General features: G+C 39.1%; 1 protein-coding gene across 1 annotated transcript in view; it reads left to right on the forward strand.

Annotated features, from left to right (window-relative positions):
• LOC129519854 (phospholipid-transporting ATPase ABCA3-like) overlaps nt 1-21,115 on the forward strand; it is a 194,675-nt gene that overhangs the window by 64,808 nt on the left and 108,752 nt on the right. Inside the window, exon 10 of the mRNA XM_055340686.1 lies at nt 8,412-8,546. Within this exon, the coding sequence (XP_055196661.1) occupies nt 8,412-8,546 (135 nt within the window). The remainder of the gene's footprint in view (nt 1-8,411; nt 8,547-21,115) is intronic.

A 21,115-nucleotide genomic window follows, 5' to 3' on the forward strand; every position in this document is an offset into this window, starting at 1 on the left:
AATGAGTGAGAACATACACTGTTTGTCTTTCTCCGATTGACTTACTTCACTCAGCATAATACCCTCCAGTTCCATCCATGTTGAAGCAAATGGTGGGTATTTGTTGTTTCTAATGGCTGAGTAATATTCCATTGTATACATAAACCACATCTTCTTTATCCATTCATCTTTCGATGGGCACCGAGGCTCCTTCCACAGTTTGGCTATTGTGGACATGGCTGCTAGAAACATCGGGGTGCAGGTGCCCCGGCGTTTCATTGCATCTGAATCTTCGGGGTGAATCCCTAACAGTGCAATTGCTGGGTCGTAGGGCAGGTCTATTTTTAATTCTTTGAGGAACCTCCACACAGTTTTCCAGAGTGGCTGCACCAGTTCACATTCCCACCAACAGTGTAAGAGTGTTCCCTTTTCTCCGCATCCTCTCCAACATTTGTTGTTTCCTGCCTTATTAATTTTCCCCATTCTCACTGGTGTGAGGTGGTATCTCATTGTGGTTTTGATTTGTATTTCCCTGATGGCAAGTGATGCAGAGCATTTTCTCATGTGCATGTTGGCCATGTCTATGTCTTCCTCTGTGAGATTTCTCTTCATGTCTTTTGCCCATTTCATGATTGGATTGTTTGTTTCTTTGGTGTTGAGTTTAATAAGTTCTTTATAGATTTTGGAAACTAGCCCTTTATCTGATATGTTATTTGCAAATATCTTCTCCCATTCTGTAGGTTGTCTTTGAGTTTTGTTGACTGTATCCTTTGCTGTGCAAAAGCTTCTTATCTTGATGAAGTCCCAATAGTTCATTTTTGCTTTTGTTTCTTTTGTTTTCGTGGATGTATCTTGCAAGAAGTTACTGTGGCCAAGTTCAAAAAGGGTGTTGCCTGTGTTCTCCTCTAGGATTTTGATGGAGTCTTGTCTCACATTTAAATCTTTCATCCATTTTGAGTTTATCTTTGTGTATGGTGCAAGAGAGTGGTCTAGTTTCATTCTTCTGCATGTGGATGACCAATTTTCCCAGCACCATTTATTGAAGAGACTGTCTTTCTTCCAGTGGATCGTCTTTCCTCCTTTGTCGAATATTAGTTGACCATAAAGTTCAGGGTCCATTTCTGGGTTCTCTATTCTGTTCCATTGGTCTATGTGTCTGTTTTTGTGCCAGTACCACACTGTCTTGATGACCACAGCTTTGTAGTACAACCTGAAATCTGGCATTGTGATGCCCCCAGCTATGGTTTTCTTTTTTAAAATTCCCCTGGCTATTCGGGGTCTTTTCTGATTCCACACAAATCTTAAAATAATTTGTTCTAAGTCTCTGAAGAAAGTCCATGGTATTTTGATAGGAAGACACAAAGAGATGGAAAAATATTCCATGCTCATGGATTGGCAGAATTAATATTGTGAAAATGTCAATGCTCCCCAGGGCAATTTACACGTTCAATGCAATCCCTAACATTGACATTTTCACAATATTAATTCTTCCAATCCATGAGCATGGAATATTTTTCCATCTCTTTGTGTCTTCCTCAATTTCTTTTAGAAGTTTTCTGTAGTTTTTAGGGTATAGATTCTTTACCTTTTTGGGTAAGTTTATTCCAAGGTATCTTATGGTTTTGGGTGCATTTGTAAGTGGGATTGATTCCTTAATTTCTCTTTCTTCAGTCTCATTGTTAGTGTATACAAATGCAACTGATTTTTGTGCGTTGATCTTGTATCCTTCCACATTGCTGAATTGCTGTATGAGTTCTAGAAATCTTGGTATGGAGTCTTTGGGTTTTCTATATACATTATCATGTTATCTATGAAAAGTGAGAGTTTGACTCCTTCTTTGCCAATTTGAATGCCTTTTATTTCTTTTGTTGTCTGATTGCTGAGGATGGGACTTCTAGTACTATGTTGAGCAACAGTGGTGAGAGTGGACATCCTTGTCCTGTTCCTGATCTCAGGGAAAAGGCTTTCAGTTTTTCCTCATTGAGAATGATATTTGCTGTGGGCTTTCCATAAATAGCTTTTATTATATTGAGAAATGTTCCCTGGATCCCTACACTCTGAAGAGTTTTAATCAGGAATGGATGTTGTATTTTGTCAAATGCTTTCTCTGCATCTGTTGAGAGGATCATATGGTTTCTGTCTTTTATTGATGTGATCTGTCACATTGATTGTTTTCTGAATGTTGAACCACTCTTGCATCCCAGGGATAAATCCCACTTGGACATGGTGAATAATCCTCTTAATGTACTGTTAGATCCTATTGGCTAATATCTTATCAAGAATTTTTACATCCATGTTCATCAGGGATATTGGTCTATAATTATCCTTTTGGTCTCATTTGGGGATCAATGTAATGCTGGCCTCATAAAATGAGTGTAGACATATTCCCTCCATTTGTATCCTTTGAAACAGCTTTAGTAGAATACATGTTATTTCTTCTTTAAATGTTTGGTAGAATTCCCCTGGGAAGACATCTGACTCTGGACTTCTGCTTCTTGGGAAGTTTTTGATGAATACTTCAATTTCCTCACTGGTTATTGGCCTGTTCAGGTTTTCTTTTTCTTCCTGTTTCAGTTTTGGCAATTTGTATGTTTTGAGCAATGCATCCATTTTGTCCAGGTTGCCTAATTTTGGGGGGTGTAGTTACTCATACATTTTTTAAATCGTTTGTATTTCCTTGCTATTGGTTGTGATCTCTCCTCTTTCATTCATGATTTTATTAATTTGAGTCTTTCCTTTTTTCTTTTTAGTAAGTCTGGGTAGAGGTTTATCTAGCTTAGTAATTCTTTCAAAGAACCAGCTCCGGATTTCGTTGATCTATTCTACAATTATTCTAGTCTCTGTTTCATTGAGTTCTGCTCTAATATTTATTATCTCTTTTCTAATGCTTGGCTCAGGCTTTATTTGCTGTTCTTTCTTCAGTTCCTTTAGATGCAACGTGGGCTTCTGTATTTGAGAATTTTCCAATTTTTTGAGGGAGGCTTTTATTGCAATGTATTTCACTCTTAGGACTGCTTTTGCTATATCCCAAAGATTTTGAACAGTTGTGCTTTCATTTGCTTTAGTTGCCAGGTTTCTTTTTAATTCTTCTCTGATTTCCTGGTTGACCCATTGATCTTTTAGTGGTATGCTCTTAAACCTCCAAGTGTTTGAGTTCATTCCAATTTTCTTCTTGTGATTGAGTTCTAGTTTCCAAGCATTGTGGTCTGGAAATATGCAGGGAATAATCCCAATCTTTTGGTATGGGATAAGACCTGATTTGTGACCCAGTATGTGGTCTCGTCTGGAGAAAGTTCCACGTACACTTGAGAAGAATGTGTATTTTGTTGTATTAGGGTGGAATGTTCTGTATATATCTGTGAAATCCATTTGATCCAATGTGTCATTCAAGGCCCTTGTTTCTTTGATGATGTTCTGTTTAGAATAGCTGTCTGTTGCTGAGAGCACCATATTGAAGTCTCCTACTATTAATTTATAATTATTGATGTATCTCTTTACTTTGGTTATTAATTGATTGATAGACTTAGCAGCTCCCATATTAGGGGCATAAATATTCATAATTGTTAGGTCTTCTTGTTGGATAGACCTTTTAAATATGATAAAGTACCCTTCTTCATCTCTTATTATCATCTTTAGTTTAAAATCTAATTTATCTGATATGGGGATTGCTACTCCAGCTTTCTTTTGAGGACCATTTGCATGGTAAATGGTTCTCCACCCCCTCATTTTCAGTCTGGAGGTGTCCTTAGGTCTAAAATGAGTCTCTTGTAGGCAACATATAGATGGATCTTGCTTTTTTATTCAGTCTGATACCCTGTATCTTTTGATTGGATCATTCAGCCCATTCACATTCAGAGTAACTATTGAAAGATACGAATTTAGTGTCATAGTATTACCTATACAGTCTCTGTTTCTGTAGATTGTTTCTTTGGGCTCCCTCCTTTATTTTCAGGGTCCCCCTTAATATTTCTTGCAGAGCCGTTTTGGTGGTCACACATTCTTTCAGTTTCTGTCTTTCTTGGAAGCTCTTTATCTCTCCTTGTATTCTGAATGACAGCCTTACTGGATAAGGTATTCTTGGCTGCATGTTTTTCTGGTTACTACCCTGAATATATCATGCCAGCCCTTTCTGGCCTGCCAGGTCTCTGTGGATAGGTCTGCTTTTGATCTGGTATTTCTCCCCGTATAAATTAGTAATCTCTTGTCTTGAGCTGCTTTTAAGATTTTTCTCTTTATCTCTGAAATTTGCAAGCTTCACTATTATATGTTAGGGTGTTGATTGATGTTTTTTGGGGCGAGAGGTCCTCTCTATCTCTTGGATATGAATGCTTGTTCCCTTCCCCAGATTAAATAAGTTCTCAGCTATGATTTATTCAAATATACTTTGTGACCCTCTCTCTCTCCATATCTTCTGGAATTCCAATAAGACAAATATTATTCCTTCTCAAACTATCACTTACTTCCCAAAGCCTCTCCTTCTCATGAGTTCTCAGTTGTTTTTCTCTTTTTCCCTCAGCTTCCTTCCTTTCCAACAACTTCTCTTCTATGTCAGTCTCTCTTAACCCTAGCAGTTACAGCATCCAGCTTAGACTGCATCTCAGTTAAGGTATTTTTAATTTTGGCCTGATTAGATCTCAACTCTGCAGTAAGAGAATCTCTAGAGTCTTTTATGCTTTTTTCAAGAGCCACTAATAATTTTATAATTGTACTCCTGAATTGTATCTCTGACGTGCTACTTAAATCCATATCCATTAGATCTGTGGGAGAGAGTATTACTTCTTATTCTTTCTTCTTTGTGGTGAATTCTTCCTTCTAGTTATTTTGTCCAGTGAAGAATGGCTATATGAGCAAGTGGAGTCAAAAATATGAATCTCAACCTAAGTAAAATACACCCTAGACAAATCTGAAGAGGTCAGGGACTAGACAGTAAAATAAAAAGAAAAGAGAAAAAAAAAGACCATGAAAGTGAAAAACAAATTAAAAAATAGTAAAACTTAAAAAATAAAAAGGTGAGGAAGAAGTGTAGGAGGAGAGAGAATGTTGTCTCACAGAGTGGACCAAGTAGGTGATCCTCTTGGTTATGAGTGTATTTTGTCTGTATGTTAGAAGGTGCTAAATTCCAAATTCATATAAACCAGAAAAACTTATATAGAGAAACAACAGCAACCACAGAAATAAGAACAAGAAGACAAAAGAGGGAGGTGGAATGGGAAGGAAGAGAGAATATAATCTCACAGAGTAGACCAACATGGTGCTCCACTTGTTTCTGAGTATATTTTGGTCCATTTGTTAGAATGTACTAAATTCCAAAATTATAAAACAAAACAAGACAAAAAACCCTATAATTTATATATCTACAAAAATTAAATTGAATATGTTGAATGGAATCCAAAAATGAAGAATATTACATGACATATAATTGTAAAAATATGAAAGTTGAAAAGGAAAAAACTTAAAAATGAAGAATTGATAAAATATTGTAGTTAAGGCAGGAAAAAAGAAAATATATTGGAATTTTTTAAACCTGATAGATAATGAATCATAAGAAAAAAACCTTGAGTTCTATATACTATTTTCTCTCAGTCCCAGAGCTTTCCAGTGCTGCTTGGTCAGTAAACTTGGTCTTCCCTTGTTCTTCCAGCTGTTCTTCTGGGGGAGGGGGCTGCTGCACTGATTCTCAGGTGTCTGTGCCTCAGTGGAGATGCCCCACGCCTTGTCAGGTGCTGGGCTCATGTGAGTTGTTAGTCCTGTGAGGCCTTTGTTCACTAGAGTCTGCACCTCTCCAAGGTGAAAGGAGAAAAAAAAATGACTGAGGCTAGATCTCCAGTCCCAGAGCCAAGAGCTCCCCACATGTACCAGCCTGCAGTCTCTGAGTGCACACTGGTTTAGATCCTCTGGGGGCAGGTGTGGGGACACTGATTCGTACAAATTGAAGGGTGCCTAGTAGCAGGAGAACTTTTGCCATTTTGTGTCCTCCCTGGTTTTGCCTGTTCTGGAGGGAATGGGGGATAGCCTGCTTCTGTCCGCTGAAGGGCTCTGGGGCAGAGAGCTCAGCTGCTGGAGTGTGCACCTGGACCACCTCTCTCAGATGCTCCAGGAGGGTTGCTGCATTCTAGTCCTTTACCATGATCCAACCAAGATTTGTGGTTTATGGCACAAGTTGAGCTTTCTCCTGGGTGCCCGTATCCTTACTATGTCACTGGGAATATTGAGACTTCACTTCCCCTCCTGTGATTCTGCCCTATTTCCCCACTGAGCACTTTTTAGGCAGGGAAGACACTTTCAAGAGAAGATTTCTAAAGTTCCTGATTGTGCCCTGTACCGCTTTCCTGCAGCGGCTTCCCAAGGCTCCCTCTTCTGCTATTTATCTACCAATATATCCTCTCCATTTCTCTTCTCCACACTCCTACCTCATAAGAAGTGGTCACTTTTCTCTCTGTAGCATTCCAACTATTCTCTCTTAACATCTCAGGTTGAATTCATAGGTATTCAGGATGGTTTGAAAGTTATCTAGGTAAGTTTGGGAGGCCAGATGAAAAAAGGACCCCTACTCTTCTGCCATCTTGCCTCCTCTTCTGAAACTGAGAAATTTAAAAAATATTTATCAACTTATTTAAATATATTACTAGTAAACTTATTACATGTTGAAATCAACATTTTGGTGAAAAATAGCTATTTTTCAGATTTTAAAAATATTAGTGAGTAAAGTAGCTTGTTTTATATTTTTCAAGTATCTTTTATATAAGCTTAATGAAGTTAACTAGATTTTCATTGGAGAGTGTATATCTGGCTCTGCATTCAATCTTTTGCATTATGTTGTTTCACCTAAAATATATGGAGAAAATACAGCCTCGTGCAGATATGTAGTTGAAAAAAGGAGTATTTAAGTAGCCTTTTAAACATATTTGGGTATTTTTTGGTACTTCACCAAAAGTCAACTAATGATAATTTTCTAGCAGTTAGTTGAAGTTTGGAATCTGAAAACACATTAACAAACATTTCTTATTCTATTTTATAATAATATTCATTGATGTATCTTGTGATTTGAATAGATCTTTAACCATGCTTAAATTTATAACATCATATTTTGGTTATTTGAAAAATATTGTTTCACTGATAACATACCTTCCAAGTGATGACACATTTCCAAGTGATGACACATTTCATCATCCATTATCAAAGCATCACATTTATGACTGTCAACATGATGTCATCATGATAGTTTTTAAGAATTGGAAATTTGTCACAACAGTGGATATCAGTTTTTCAAAATTCTAATATTCACTTAAATGTTCAAATTTTATTTTTAGCAGCATATATTGTTAGTTCTTTTCCTTGAAATGTTAACATCTCTTTATTAATTTTCAAGAAAATGTCTGCTACATATCTAAGTCTGAAGAACCGTAATATTTGTTTCTCATTCTTTCAGAGAAAAGTGATATTCCATGAAAAAAGAGGCTAGTTCATGACTCAAACAATGACACAAGTAATTTTTCTCAGAGCTCCCATTATATTTCCATTTTCTATAGAAATGCTTTATTCATATTTCCCATTTCACCACACAGAATATTTAAAAAATCATATTCAAGGTATTCAATTCCAGGAGACACAAAATCTTGTAGTAGACACAATATCAATGTCATAGAAAGTCAAATAATGTATTTTTTAAAGTATTTTTATGAAGAAGAATTTTGAACTCATAGACTCATTGAAAACGTGTTAGGAATCTCCAGGGGCTGGTCTGTATACTGCATATCCAAATAAAGAGACCTAACTTAGAGTAATCAAATACTTTTCACTGAGTCATTTTATGTATTTATTTATTTTTAAATTTTATTTATTTATTAATGAGAGACACAGAGAAGCAGAGACACAGGTAGAGGGAGAAGCAGGCTCCCCATGGGGAGCCTGATGTGGGGCTTGATCTCAGGACCCTGGGATCACCACCTGAGCCAAAGGCAGACACTCAACCACTGAGCCACCCAGGTGCCCCTCACTGAGCCATTTTAAAGTAGATTTTCTTTTGTCTTCTTCTTGACAGTGAAACTTTATTTTATTTTAAAGATTGTATTTATTTGTTTATTTGAAAGAGAGAGGGCACAAGTCAGGGGAGGGGTAGAGGGAGAAGCAGACTCCCCACTGAGCAGGAAGCCTGATGCAGGGCTCAATCCCAGGACCCCAGGATCATGACTTGAGCTGAAGGCAGACATTTAACTGACTGAGCCATCCAGGTGCCCCTTGGAAAGTGAGATTTTTAAATAACACGTTTTGTGTTTATTGCATAGAAGTTCACATTCTAGGCAGTTTGCTTCCAAATTTTGTTTCAATATATGTGCTTCAACCCATCTTGAAACCAAAGTGAAATGAACTAAAGTGTTAAGAATATTTAATTTTTCAGTGACATGATAATTATGGTTTTGGTCTTTTCTTAGAAATCCTACTGGTTTAATAAAGCTTTAAGCATTAAGAAGGAAGAAAGGCAAATTACTGATATGATTAAAAGTGATTATTTTGAAGATGAACCTGTTGACTTGGTGGTTGGTATCAGGATTCAAAATCTATACAAGGTACTCTTATAAATCTCTTTTTCCTAATGCAGCTGAACGTTAATTTATAGTGTATAGTAAATGTTTTCACTGGCCATGGCCCTACCCTCCTACCATAAGATGTTAATAAGAGTTGTATTCAGCATATTAATTGACAAAGTAAAAATGACAGATATGCAAATAAAGTACAAATTCATGGGCTTCTTTATCCTTTCTTCAGAATGGAACCCAGCTTTGTCTTACAATAACGATGTCTTTTACAGTACTTCCAGTATAAGAACCAATGTCTAGTTGGAACTGTGATGATGATTTGATGTGTACATAATTTATGTTCACAGTTGTGGTTTTACTTGTTCCACCAGTTATACATTTGGCTGAATTCTTCTTTGTCCAAATATTTGGTGAGGAGTTGTTCCTGGATGTATTAGTTAATTTGGATCAATTAAGTACCCCTAGGTAGGCCTTTATTTCTATAAATTTGTTCTTAGTACAGCTTTTTCTTGCATTCAATAGGTTTTGGTATGTTGTTTTTGTTTTCATTTGTCTTGAGCTATTTTCTAATTTCCTGTTTTGATTTCTTCTTTGACCTAATGGTTGTTTAAGAATGTTTTATTCACTTTTCATGTATTTGTGAATTTTTCCAATTTCCCATTTTTATTGACTTTTAGTTTTATTTTATTATAGTCAGAAAAGATCTGTAAAATCATTTCAATCCTCTTAAATTTAAGACTTACTGTGAGACCCAGTGTGTGATCTATCCTAAAGAATATTTCACATGCACTTGAAAAGAACAAGTATTCTGTTGTGTAGAGTTTTCTCTATATCTCTGTTAGATGTTTGGTATGTTTAAGACTGCTGTTGTCTTATTGATTTTCTGTTTGGATGGTCTATCCATTATTGAGAGTGGGCTATTAGGGCACCTGGGTGGCTTGGTCAGTTAAATGTCTGTTTCGGTTCAGGCCATGATCCCAAGGTCTTGGGACCCAACGGTGCATTGGGCTCTCTCCTCACCAAGGAGTCTGCTTCTGCTTCTCCCTCTGCTCCTTCTTCTGCTCTTGCTCTCTCTCTGTCTCTCTAAAATAAAATTTTAAAATCTTTTTTAAAAAAGAAAGCAGGCTATTGATGTCTCTTACTGTTATGACTATTTTGCTGCCTATTTCTTCCTTCAGATATGTTGATATTTGCTTTATTTAGATGGCTTGATGTTGGGTACATGTATACTTAAAATTGCAGTGTCTCTGGTTGAATTGATTCTTCTACCATTATATAATCATCTTCTTTGCTTTTTGTAACTTTTTGACTTAACGTCTAATTTATTTGATAGAAGTATAGCCACTTCTTTCTTTTGGTTACCATTTGCACGACATATGTTTCCATCCCTTCACTTTTAACCCGTGTGTGTATGCTTAAATATATGTAAATCTTTTATAGACAGCATTTGGTTGGGTCTTTTTTTAAAAAATACATTCAGTCATTCTAGGTCTTTTGATTGGTGAATTAAATCCATTTACATTTAAAGTAACTATTGATAAGTCAGGTTTTACTATTGCCACTTTGTTAATTGTTTTCCAACTGTTTTATGATTGTCTTGTCCTCTCTTCCTTTGCTATTTTTTTTTGGTTTGATGATTTTTTGGTGCTGTTATGCTTTGATTTTTCTCTTTTCTTTTATGTGCCTATTACAAAATTTTTTTTGTCATTACCCTGAAGCTGTATTGAATCTTATAATTATGGCATCTATTTTAAGCTGATAACACCTTAACCTTAATTGCATCCAACAGTTGTACACTTTTATTCCCTCTCGACACTTTATTCATGTCAGTATTTACTTCTTTCTGTATTGTGTATCCACTAACAAATTTTGCAACCATAGTTACTCTTAACTCATTTTGTGTTTGTTTAATACCATTTCAAAGTGATTATACACCACTATTATGGTATTATTATATTCTATGTTTGTCTGTATATTTACTTTTACCGAAGAGATTTGTATGTTCATATGCTTTTGTGTGGTTCTTTAACATCAACTCATCTCAAAAGGAAAATTTCCTTTATCACCTCTTGTAAGGCAGGTCTAATGGTCATAAACTTGCTCAGCTTTTGTTTTAACAGAGAAAGTCTTTACTTCTCCTTTGTTTTTCAAGGACGGTTTTACTGAGTATTGTTGGTTTGCAGTTTTTTCCTTGGTGCTTGGAATATATCATCCTATTGTCTCCTGGCTGGATAGGAAATCCACTGATAGTCTTATATGGGTTCCCTTGTACATGATGACTTAGTTTGCTTTTGGAGCTTTGAAAATTCTCTTTGTCTTTAACCTTTGACAATGTAATCATAATGTGGCTTTATGTAGACCTCTTTGGTTCAATCTATTTGGGCATTTTTAAGCTTTATGAATTTAGATGTTCATTTCTATCCCCAGATCTGGGAAATTTTCAGCCATTATTTTCTTCAAATAACCTTTCTGACTCCTCTATCTGTTCTACTTCTGTGGCTCTTAATGAATATGTCATTTCTTTTCATGTTATCTTATATGTCCCATAGTATTTCTTCCCTATTTTTCATTTTTCTTTTTGCTCCTCTGACTGGATAATTCCAAATGACCTGTATTTGAGTTCACTAAGTCTCTCTTCAGCTTGATTGAGTCTGTCATTGAAGCTTTCTATTTAATTCTTTTTCCAATTCAGTCATTGTATTCTTCAGCTGTAGGATTTTTGTTTTCTCATGGCTTCTCTCTTTTTGAACTTCTCATTTGTTTATGTATTTTTGTTTAGTTGTCTACCTGAGTTCTTAGTTCACTAAGCTTTTTTCTTTTGTATGATTATTTTGAATTTTTGTCAGGCAGTTTATAATCTGTTTCTTTAGGCTTGGTTACTGGAGCTTTATTAGTTTCCCTTAGTGGTGTCATGTTTCCTTAATCTTTCATGATCCCTGTAACTTTGCCTTGGTATCTTGCACATTTAAGATATCTCTTCCATTCTTTACAAACTGCCTTTGGCAAGAAAAGACATTTATCGATCAGCCTAAACTGGGATACTGGGTGGGCCAGCTTGTGGGACCCATGGGCAAATGTGGCTTACTATTGGAGCCCATGGAGTGTGCCATTGTATGATAGCTGCAGAGTATATTGTTAGACAGGGCCTGTTGCTGGTGCTCTGCAGTCTAGTGGGACTATAGTCTAGTGGGGCTGGCTAGTGGGGCTTTTTGGTCATGGAAGGGGGCCTGGTCTCCGCATTCCCACAGGATTGCTGGGAGGGGCTCTGTTGCTTCACAGGATCAGCTGGTGGGCCTCGGTTTTCAGGAGGATCTATCAGTGGAGACATGTGACTCAGCAGGGCTGTCTGATGGAACTACCACTGTGGAACTACCACTGAGATCCACTAGTGCCACCACCCTGGTCCCAGCTCTTTCTGGTGGTCTAGCTGTGTTAGTTTCCCTGGCATTCCATGTAAGGCAAGACACAAGTGGGAAAGACAAAAATCTGGGGAAGTTGGATGTCTGCCTCTTTCTCTCTTTCTGCCCCTGGAGAAATTGTGGGCTTGAAGGGATCTTTATTGATGCTTGTCTATGTTGGCTTGGAGGAGAAGCAATGTGGCAGAGCAAAACTGCTTCTCTTTCCCTCAGTTTCTGTGCTCTACCAGGGTACTATAACCTTACCCCTGGGCTCCAGAAATCTCACAGTGCCATTCTTCTTCATGAGTAGTTGCTAAATCTGTTTATGTGTGGGGGAGAGCTAGAGCTGAGGACCTTTTATTCTGACATCTTGCTGACATCATCTGAAAATGCCTCTCCTTATCCCTGATAATTTTCCTTGTTCTGAAATCTATTTTGTCTGAAATTAATATAGCTACTCCATATTAGTAATTTGTGTACCACGATATATCTTTCTCCATCCTTTTAATTTTAATCTATGTCTTTTAAGTAGATTTCTTATAGATGATATGTAGTTGCATCTTTTTTTGTCATTGCATCTTTTAATTTATTTTTTATTGGTGTTCAATTTGTCAACATATAGAATAACACCCAGTGCTCATCCCATCAAGTGCCCCCCTCAGTGCCCGTCACCCAGTCACCCCCACCCCCTGCCCACCTCCCCTTCCACCACCCCTACTTCGTTTCCCAGAGTTAGGAGTCTCTCATGTTCTGTCTCCCTCTCTTATATTTCCCACTCATTTTCTCTCCTTTCCCCTTTATTCCCTTTCACTATTTTTTATATTCCCCAAATGAATGAGACCATATAATGTTTGTCCTTCTCTGATTGACTAACTTCACTCAGCATAATACCTTCCAGTTCCACCCATGTTGAAGCAAATGGTGGGTATTTGTCATTTCTAATGGCCGAGTAATATTCCATTGTGTGTGTGTGTGTGTGTGTGTATATATATATATATATATATATATATATATATATATATATATATATCACATCTTCTTTATCCATTCATCTTTTGATGGTTTGATGGACACCAAAGGCTCCTTCCACAGTTTGGCTATTGTGGACATTGCTGCTATGAACATCGGGTGCAGGTGTCCCGGTGTTTCATTGCATCTGTATCTTTGAGGTAAATCCCCAGCAGGGCAATTGCTAGGTCTTAGAGCAGATCTATTTTTAACTCTTTGAGGAACCTCCACACAGTTTTCCAGAGTGGCTGCACCAGTTCACATTCCCACCAATAGTGCAAGAGGGTTCCCCTTTCTCCACTTCCTCTCCAACATTTGTTGTTTCCTGTCTTGTTAATTTTCCCAATTCTCACTGGTATGAGGCAGTATGAGGCAGTATCTCATTGTGGTTTTGATTTGTATTTCCCTGATGGCAAGTCATGTGGAGCATTTTCTCATGTGCTTGTTGGCTATGTCTATGTCTTCCTCTGTGAGATTTCTGTTCATGTCTTTTGCCCATTTCATGATTGGGTTGTTTGTTTCTTTGGTGTTGAGTTTAATAAGTTCTTTATAGATCTTGGAAACTAGCCCTTTATCTGATACGTCATTTGCAAATATCTTCTACCATTCTGTAGGTTGTCTTTGAGTTTTGTTGACTGTATCCTTTGCTGTGCAAAAGCTTCTTATCTTGATGAAGTCCCAATAGTTCATTTTTGCTTTTGTTTCTCTTGCCTTTGTGGACGTATCTTGCAAGAAGTTACTGTGGCCGAGTTCAAAAAGGGTGTTGCCTGTGTTCTCCTCTAGGATGTTATTGGAATCTTGTCTCACATTTAGATCTTTCAGCCATTTTGAGTTTATCTTTGTGTATGGTGTAAGAGAATGGTCAAGTTTAATTCTTCTGCACATTGCTGTCCATGTTTCCCAGCACCATTTATTGAAGAGACTGTCTTTCTTCCAGTGAATAGTCTTTCCTCCTTTGTCAAATATTAGTTGACCGTAAAGTTGAGGGTCCATTCCTGGATTCTCTATTTTGTTCCATTGATCTATGTGTCTGTTTTTCTGCCATTACCACACTGTCTTGATGATCACAGCTTTGTAGTACAACCTGAAATCTGGCATTGTGATGCTCCCAGCCATGGTTTTCTTTTTTAGTATTCCCTTGGCTATTCGGGGTCTTTTCTGATTCCACAGAAATCTTTTTTTTATATAATAAATGTATTTTTTATTTGTGTTCAATTTGCCAACATACAGAATAACACCCAGTGCTCATCCTGTCAAGTGCTCCCTCAGTGCCCGTCACAAATCTTAAGATAATTTGTTTCAACTCCCTGGAGAAAGTCCATGGTATTTTGATAGGGATTGCATTAAACGTGTAAATTGCCCTGGGTAACATTGACATTTTCACAATATTAATTCTTCCAAACCATGAGCAAGGAATATTTTTCCATCTCTTTGTGTCTTCCTCATTTCTTTCAGAAGTGTTCTTTTTTTTTTAAATAAATTAATTTTTATTGGTGTTCAATTTACCAACATACAGAATAACACCCAGTGCTCATCCCGTCAAGTGTACCCCTCAGTGCCCATCACCCATTCACCCCCACCCCCCACCCTCCTCCCCCTCCACCACCCCTAGTTCATTTCCCAGAGTTAGAAGTCTTTATGTTCTGTCTCCCTTTCTGATATTTCTCACACATTTCTTCTCCCTTCCCTTATATTCCCTTTCGCTATTATTCATATTCCCCAAATGAATTAGAACATACACTGTTTATCCTTCTCCGGTTACTGTGGCCAAGTTCAAAAAGGGTGTTGCCTGAGTTCTCCTCTGGGATTTTGATGGAATCTTGTCTCACATTTAGATCTTTCATCTATTTTGAGTTTATCTTTGTGTATGGTGCAAGAGTGGTCCAGTTTCATTCTTCTGCATGTGGATGTCCAATTTTCCCAGCACCATTTATTGAAGAGACTGTCTTTCTTCCAGTGGATCGTCTTTCCTCCTTTATCGTATATTAGTTGAGCATAAAGTTCAGGGTCCACTTCTGGGTTCTCTGTTCTGTTCCATTGATCTATGTGTCTGTTTTTGTGCCAGTACCACACTGTCTTGATGAACACAGCTTTGTAGTACAACCTGAAATCGGGCATTGTGATGCCCCCAGATATGGTTTTCTTTTTTTAAAATTCCCCTGGCTGTTTGGGGTCTTTTCTGATTCCACACAAATCTTAAAATAATTTGTTCTAAGTCTCTGAAGAAAGTCCATGGTATTTTGATAGGGATTGCATTATACGTGTAAATTGCCCTGGGTAACATTGACATTTTCACAATATTAATTCTGCCAATCCATGAGCATGGAATATTTTTCCATCTCTTTGTGTCTTCCTCAATTTCTTTCAGAAGTGTTCTGTAGTTTTTAGGGTATATTTTGAGAACCATTTGAATGGTAAATGGTTCTCCAACCTTTTATTTTCAGGTTGTAGGTGTCCTTCTGTCTAAAATGAGTCTCTTGTAGACAGCAAATAGATGGGTCCTGTTTTTTTATCCAGTCTGAAACTCTGCGCCTTTTGATGGGGTCATTAAGTCCATTCACGTTCAGAGTTACTTGAACTTCTTCTTAAAGGGGAGTTTTAAGAGTCCCCCTTAAAATTTCTTGCAGAGCTGGTTTGGAGGTCACATATTCTTTCAGTTCCTGCCTGTCTTGGAAGCTCTTTATCTCTCCTTCCATTTTGAATGAGAGCCTTGCTGGATAAAGTATTCTTGGTTGCATGTTCTTCTCATTTAGGACCCTGAATATATCCTGCCAGCCCTTTCTGGCCTGCCAGGTCTCTGTGGAGAGGTCTGCTGTTACCCTAATATTCCTCCCCATGAAAGTCAGGGACTTCTTGTCTCTTGCTGCTTTAAGGATCTTCTCTTTATCTTTGGAATTTGCAAGCTTCACTATTAGATGTCGAGGTGTTGAACGGTTTTTATTGATTTTAGGGGGGGATCTCTCTATTTCCTGGATCTGAATGCCTGTTTCCCTTCCCAGATTGGGAAAGTTTTCAGCTAGGATTTGTTCAAATACATATTCTGGCCCTCTGTCCCTTTCGGCGCCCTCGGGAACCCCAATTAAACGTAGGTTTTTCTTCCTCAGACTGTCATTTATTTGCCTTAATCTGTCTTCATGGTCCCTTAATTGATTGTCTCTTTTTTCCTCAGTTTCCCTCTTTGCCATTAACTTGTCTTCTATGTCACTCACTCGTTCTTCCACCTCGTTAACCCTCGTCGTTAGGACTTCTAGTTTGGATTGCATCTCATTCAATTGATTTTTAATTTCTGCCTGATTGGATCTAAATTCTGCAGTCATGAAGTCTCGTGAGGCCTTAATGCTTTTTTCTAGAGCCACCAGTAGCTGTAGAATAGTGCTTCTGAATTGGCTTTCTGACATTGAAGTGTAATCCAGATTTTGTAACTCTGTGGGAGAGAGGGCTGTTTCTGATTCTTTCTTTTGAGGTGAGATTTTCCTTCTAGTCATTTTGCTCAGTGCAGAGTGGCCAGAAACAAGTTGTATTGGAACACGGGGGAGTATCACTGGTCCGTCCAGCTGGTCTTCTGGGGGAGGGGCCTGCTGTGCTGATTTTCAGGTGTTAGCACTTGGGGGAGCTGCTCTGCCCCTGCCTGCTGGGCTCAGCGGGGGTTGTTTACCCCCTGGGGCCCCAGGAGGAACAGCAGCAGTTGCTATGGCAGCTCTGGAAGCCTGGATTTAGCCTCCGCAGGAACTACGGGGCTGGGGCTCTCGGTTCTCCGTCCGCAGGGCCTGGAGGCTCCGGGGCGGGGCCGCTGATCTGCTCAGCTCGGGCAGGAGCGTCCTTGCTGTCCTGGGCCCTCCCGGCCTCTGCCTGTCCCGGGGGAGGCCGGATCCTGGGCTGTGTCCCGGCGCCCTGTGCTCCGGGGCCTGCGCTGGTGGATTCGCGCTCCCGCCCTGCAGCTCCCTCCCTGGAGCCGCTCCCGAGCCCCTCCGAGCTGCTCCGGTCCGTCCCTCCGTGCGCGTTGCAGCCCTTAGGGAGCTCGGAGCACTCTCCTGCGCTCGCAGGTGCCTGTTAGTGTCCCCGGGAGCCCGAGGGCATCCCCGCCCTCCTGGGTCCTGCTCCAACTCCCTGCGAGCCCCTTGCTGCCCGGGAAGGTTGGTGCAGCTCCTGCTCCTCCGGGACGGGGCTCTCCTGTCCTGGGGACACTCGCCCCGGCCCTAGCCCGGCTCCTCGCGGGGCCCCTCCCCCTCGGAGGCCTTTTGTTCCTTTATTTCTTTTTCCCCGTCTTCCTACCTTGATAGAAGCGCGGACTCTTCTCACTGTAGCATTCCAGCTGGTCTCTCTTTACATCTCAGGCCGAATTCGTAGATTTTCAGGATGGTTTGAAGGTTATCTAGGTAATTTGGTGGGGACAGGCGATTTGGGGACCCTGCTCTTCCGCCATCTTGCCCCTCCAGAAGTGTTCTATAGGGATACCTGGGTGGCGCAGCGGTTTGGCGCCTGCCTTTGGCCCAGGGCTCGATCCTGGAGACCCAGGATCGAGTCCCATGTCGGGCTCCCAGTGAATGGAGCGTGCTTCTCCCTCTGCCTGTGTCTCTGCCTCTCTCTCTCTCTATCTCTCTCTCTCTCTCTCTCTCTGTGACTATCATAAATAAAAATTAAAAAAAAAGAAGTGTTCTATAGTTTTTAGGGTATAGATCCTTTACATCTTTGATTAGGTTTATTCCTAGGTATCTTATGCTTTTAGATGCAATTGTAAATGGGATTGACTCCTTAATTTCTCTTTCTTCAGTCTAATTGTTAGTGTATAGAAATGCCACTGATTTCTGGGCATTGATTTTGTATCCTGCCACATGCCAAATTGCTGTATGCGTCCAAGCAATCTTGGGGTGGAGTCTTGAGTTTTCTATGTACGGTTTCATGTCATCTGCAAAGAGGGAGAGTTTGACTTCTTCATTGCTACTCTGAATCCATTTTCTTTCTCTTTGTTGTCTGATTGCTGAGGCTAGGACTTCTAGTACTATGTTGAATAACAGTGGTGAGAGTGGACATGCCTGTCTTGTTCCCGATCTTAGGGGAAAGGCTCCCAGTGTTTCCACATTGAGAGTGATATTTGCTGTGGGCTTTTTGTAGATGGCTTTTAAGATGCTGAGGAATGTTCCCTCTATCCCTACACTCCCAAGAGTTTTGATCAGGAATGGATGCTGTGTTTTGTCAAATGCTTTCTCTGCATCTATTGAGAGGATCCTATGGTTCGTGTTTTTTCTCTTGCTGATATGATCAATCACATTGTTTATGGGTGTTGAACCAGCCTTGCATCCTGGGGATAAGTCCCACTTGGTCACAGTGAATAATCTTCTAAATGTATTGTTGGATCCTATTGGCTAGTATCTTGTTGAGAATTTTTGCATCCATGTTCATCAGGGATATTGGTCTATAATTCTCCTTTTTGGTGGGTTTTTGTTTGGTTTTGGAATTAAGGTGATGCTGGCCTCATAGAACGACTTTGGAAGTATTCCATCCTTTTCTATTTTTCCGAACAGCTTTAGTAGAATAGGTATGGTTTCTTCTTTAAATGTTTGATAGAATTCCCCAGGGAAGCCATCTGGCCCTGGACTTTTGTGTCTTGGGAGATTTTTGATGACTGCTTTAATTTCCTTCCTGGTTATTGGCCTGTTCAGGTTTTCTCTTTCTTCCTGTTCCAGTTTTGGTAGTTTGTGGTTTTCCAGAAACGTGTCCATTTCTTCTAGATTGTCTAATTTATTGGTGTATAGCTGTTCATAATATGTTTTTTTAAATTTTTTATTTATTTATGATAGTCACACAGAGAGGGAGAGAGAGGCAGAGACACAGGCAGAGGGAGAAGCAGGCTCCATGCACCGGGAGCCCGACGTGGGATTCGATTCCGGGTCTCCAGGATCGCGCCCTGGGCCAAAGGCAGGCGCCAAACCGCTGCGCCACCCAGGGATCCCATAATATGTTTTTTTTTTTAAATAATTTGTATTTCCTTGGTGTTCGTAGTGATCTTTCCTTTCTCATTCAGAATTTTATTAATTTGAGTGTTTTCTCCTTTCTTTTTAATAAGGCTGGCTATCCATCTTATTAACTCTTTCAGAGAACCAACTCCTGGTTTTGTTGATCTGTTCTACAGTTCTTCTGGTCTCTATTTCATTGAGTTTTGCTCGAATCTTTATTAACTCTCTTCTTCTACTGGGTGTAGGATCTATTTGCTATTTTTTCTCCAGCTCCTTTAGGTGCAAGGTTAGCTTTTGTATTTAAGTTCTTTCCAGTTTTTGAATGGATGCTTGTATTGCGATATATTTCCCCCTCAGGACTGCTTCTGCTGTATCCCAAAGATTTTGAATGGTTGTATCTTCCTTCTCATCAGTTTCCATGAATCTTTCTAATTCTTCTCTAATTTCCTGGTTGACCCTTTCATCTTTTAGCAGGATGGTCCTTTACCTCCCCGTGTTTGAAATCCTTCCAAACTTCTTCTTGTGATTTAGTTCTAATTTCAAAGCATATGGTCTGAAAATACACAGGGGACAATCCCAATCTTTTGTTATCAGTTAAGACCTGATTTGTGACCCAGTATGTGGTCTATTCTGGAGAAAGTTCATGTGCACTTGAGAAGAATGTGTATTCAGTTCATTTGGATGGAAAGTTCTGTAAATATCTGTGAAATCCATCTGGTCTAGTGTGACATTTAAAGCTCTTGTTTCTTTGGAGACGTTGTGCTTAGAGACCTGTTGATTGTAGAAAGCAGTACATTGAAGTCACCAAGTATAAGTGTATTATTATCTAAGTATGTCTTAACTTTGGTTATTAATTGATTGATATACTTGACAGCCTCCACATTCGGGGCATATATATTGATGATTGTTAAGTCCTCTTGTTGGATAGATCCTTTAAGTATGATATAGTGTCCCTCTTCATCTCTTACTACAGTCTTTGGGATAAACTTTAGTTTTCTGATATAAGGATGGCTACCCCTGCTTTCTTTTGAGGACCATTTGAAATGCTACATAGTTCTCCAACCTTTTATTTTCAGGCTGTAGGTGTCCTTATGTATAAAATGAGTCTCTTATAAACAGCAAATAGATAGGTCTTGCTTTTTTATCCAGTCTGAAACCCTGCGCCTTTTGATGGGATCATTAAGCCCATTCACATTCAGAGTTACTATTGAAATATATGAATTTAGTGTCATCATGATACCTATTAAGTCCCTGTTTTTGTGGATTATTTCCTTGGACTTCCTTTTTCTTTTACATGGTCCCCCTTAATATTTATTGGAGAACTGGTTTGATGGTCACATATTCTTTCAGTTCCTGCCTGTCTTGGAAGCTCTTTATCTCTCCTTCCATTCTGAATGAGAGCCTTGCTGGATAAAGTATTCTTGGTTGCATGTTTTTCTCATTTAGGACCCTGAATATATCCTGCCAGCCCTTTCTGGCCTGCCAGGTCTCTGTGGAGAGGTCTGCTGTTACCCTAATACTCCTCCCCATAAAAGTCAGGGATTTCTTGTCTCTTGCTGCTTTAAGGATCTTCTCTTTATCTTTGGAATTTGCAAGCTTCACTATTAAATGTTGAGGTGTTGAGCGTTTTTTATTGATTTTAGGGGGGATATCTCTATTTCCTGGATCTGAATGCCTGTTTCCCTTCCCAGATTAGGAATGTTTTCAGCTAGGATTTGTTCAAATACATATTCTGGACCTCTGTCCCTTTCGGCGCCCTCGGGAACCCCAATTAAACCTAGATTTTTCTTCCTGAGGCTGTCATTTATTTCCCTTAATCTATCCTCATGATCTTTTGTTTTTCTCTTTTTTCTTCAGTTTCCCTCTTTCCCATCAACTTGTCTTCTATGTCACTCACTTGTTCTTCTACCTTGTTAACCCTCGTCATTAGGACCTCTAGTTTGGATTGCATCTCATTCAATTGATTTTTAATTTCTGCCTGATTAGATCTAAATTCTGTAGTCATGAAGTCTCTTGAGTCCTTTATGCTTTTTTCTAGAGCCACCAGTAGCTTTATAATTGTGCTTCTGAATTGGCTTTCTGACATTGAATTGTAATCCAGATTTTGTAACTCTGTGGGAGAGAGGACTGTTTTTGATTCTTTCTTTTGAGGTGAGCTTTCCTTCTAGTCATTTTGCTCAGTGCAGAGTGGCCAAAACCAAATTGCATTGGGAAAAGGATAAAAAGAGAGAAGAGAAAG

Source organism: Nyctereutes procyonoides, unplaced genomic scaffold (assembly GCF_905146905.1).
Source record: "Nyctereutes procyonoides isolate TBG_1078 unplaced genomic scaffold, NYPRO_anot_genome, whole genome shotgun sequence".
Taxonomy (NCBI): domain Eukaryota; kingdom Metazoa; phylum Chordata; class Mammalia; order Carnivora; family Canidae; genus Nyctereutes; species Nyctereutes procyonoides.